At 31.0% G+C, this 2,500-nt stretch overlaps 1 protein-coding gene across 1 annotated transcript in view; it reads right to left on the bottom strand.

The window, feature by feature from the left end:
* Window positions 1-2,500, bottom strand: part of LOC106882795 (ephrin type-B receptor 1-B) — a 417,752-nt gene that overhangs the window by 415,189 nt on the left and 63 nt on the right. The window contains exon 1 of the mRNA XM_089343023.1: window positions 2,456-2,500. This exon is cut by the window's right edge and continues 63 nt beyond it. Within this exon, the coding sequence (XP_089199149.1) occupies window positions 2,456-2,500 (45 nt within the window). The remainder of the gene's footprint in view (window positions 1-2,455) is intronic.

Genomic DNA, 2,500 nt, shown 5'->3' with positions numbered 1-2,500 from the left:
GTGTATATGTTCATATACATCTGTGGTGTGTATACATGTGAGTGTACGTAAATAGATACTTGCATATATTTATGTACGTGTTGGTGTTTGTATATCGTGTGTGTGTGCGTGTAATGTTGTAAAGTATATTAAAATGTATGTAAACATTATCTGATACACGATTCGCTACATTCGAACGATACATATACATATATATATATATATACATATATGTGTGTGTGTGTGTGTATATATATACATCGTTATATATATATATATATATATATATATATATATATATATATATATATATATATATATATCGTTACATATATATATATATCGTTACATATATATATATATATATATATATATATATATCGTTACATATATATATATATATATATATATATATATATCGTTACATCGTTACATATATATATATCGTTATATATATATAGGGAGAGATCGAAAGACACAGAGAAAAAGTAGTGTGTGTGCGCGCGTTCTTGTTTTTCTTCACTGTTTATTGGTTTCGACCATTAGACTGCGGTCATGCTGGAGCAACTCCGACAAAGATTTTGAGTCAAACACCACTCTTCACACCATCTTTCAACTTAGTATTTACTATTTTTATCTTCCTATTTGCATGTTATCCCTTTTTCACTCAAGGAAGGTCCTCTGTCAAACGCATTACACATGACAAAACACACACACTTGCATATACTTACACGCTCAAACACACACACACACTCGTGTACACCCACGCGCTTGAGGAAATCCTGAACAGTTACCTTCCAACTATCAAATTCTACTCAAAGAATATAACAATCCCGAGTGGTGGGGTGGGGATAGTAGAAGACATTGGGCAATGGTGTGCCGCGCAGCGGGACTGAACCCGGAACTTCGTCGATGTGATTACAAACTTTTTAAACACAAGATATATTTTGCGCCTAGAAGAAACATTTCTTCGAAATACAAAAAAATTGAATGTTAACTCATCATTATTATGAACCAAATAGAAAGAAAGAGAGAGAGAGAGAGTGTGTGTGTGTGTGTGTGAAAAAAAACTATGCATGAATGTAATTTGTATATTTTTATAATTGAAATAACCGAACAAATTTTAACTGTCCTTTCTGAAAAAATGTATATAAGTGGTATATAATGGTATATCACATACATTGCTATAATAAACACGCAGATATATCTCTGTCTTTGCACACACGCTCTTGGAGAAACATATACGCAAGTACTAGTTTATAGACAAACAACTCCACATTCTTTTCTGTTCTATATATATACACATACACGCGTGTTTATGTATGTATATGCATGTATACATGCATCGCATTTTTATATTTTTTTCCACTTGTTATTGTCATTTATATATATATACATATAGCTATTTTTATTATGTGTGTATATATAGCTGGTCATTCATATATATATATATATGTGTATGTGATGTATATATATATATATATATATATATATATATATATATATAGCTGAATTTCGTTCTTCCATTTGTTATTATTACACCATCGTCATCACCATTATCATGTGTCCATGAATGCAATGTGTATATAAATATGCATTATATATATACATGTGTATATATGGGGTTTTGTATATCAGTTTTCATGTTTTCTTCGATTTTTTTTTCTTTCCGTCTTACAATTATTTTTTTCTTTTTTTTTTTTATTCGTCACAAGGGTGATAAAAGGAAGGAACAATATATACATTCTACCTAAAACGTGTATGCATGTATGTATGTGTATAAATAAATATAGGCGAGTGTATATTGGAAAATGAATGAAATGAAATGTAAACAAAAATTAAACTGATGTACCGTGTATAAATAAGTATTGTATTTGTATATAAAATGTTCGGGTAATGTCCCAAAATGAAAATAGATGTTAAAAAAAAAAAAAATGAACAGACCAACCGACCGACAGGTACTTGGGGGCGAACCGGTGATTCGAAACCCCGACCACCAGATCCAGCGTAATTCTCCCTCTCCCTTTCAATGACTGCGGGTGTCTGTAATGCGTACATAGGTGGGTGAGTGTATATGAGCAATTGTGAATCAGTATATATACATATATCCTATATACATATGTATATACCTATATATATATGTGTATGTATGCTTCTAGACGTGTGTTTATGTATGCGTGTATATATATATGTGTGTGTGTGTGTGTGTAAAAGGAATACATATATTGTATGCATATGTGTGAGTATATAAACATGCTATTTTTATTATGTGTGTATATAAATACATAGTGTTTGTGTGTGTTTGTGTGTGTAAGACGAGAGGGAGAGAGGAAGGCTTACGAAGTCACAACAACAAAAACTAGCGATATCGTATAGGAAAAAAAACTACTGAGGAATAAGTGAAGAAAAGACCCAGTTTTCGGTCAGTTCTGAAAGATTAAAGTAGCAACGACAATAGTACTAGTTAGTATCTTACCTTCTAATGCGTATGTCACAATGAAAACCAAACTAAAATATCCAA

This window comes from Octopus bimaculoides, chromosome 26 (genome assembly GCF_046866305.1).
Source record: "Octopus bimaculoides isolate indiv1 chromosome 26, ASM4686630v1, whole genome shotgun sequence".
Taxonomy (NCBI): Eukaryota; Metazoa; Mollusca; class Cephalopoda; order Octopoda; family Octopodidae; genus Octopus; species Octopus bimaculoides.
The sequence above is the reverse complement of the archived record's forward strand: the minus strand, read 5'-3'. Positions and strand labels throughout refer to the sequence as shown.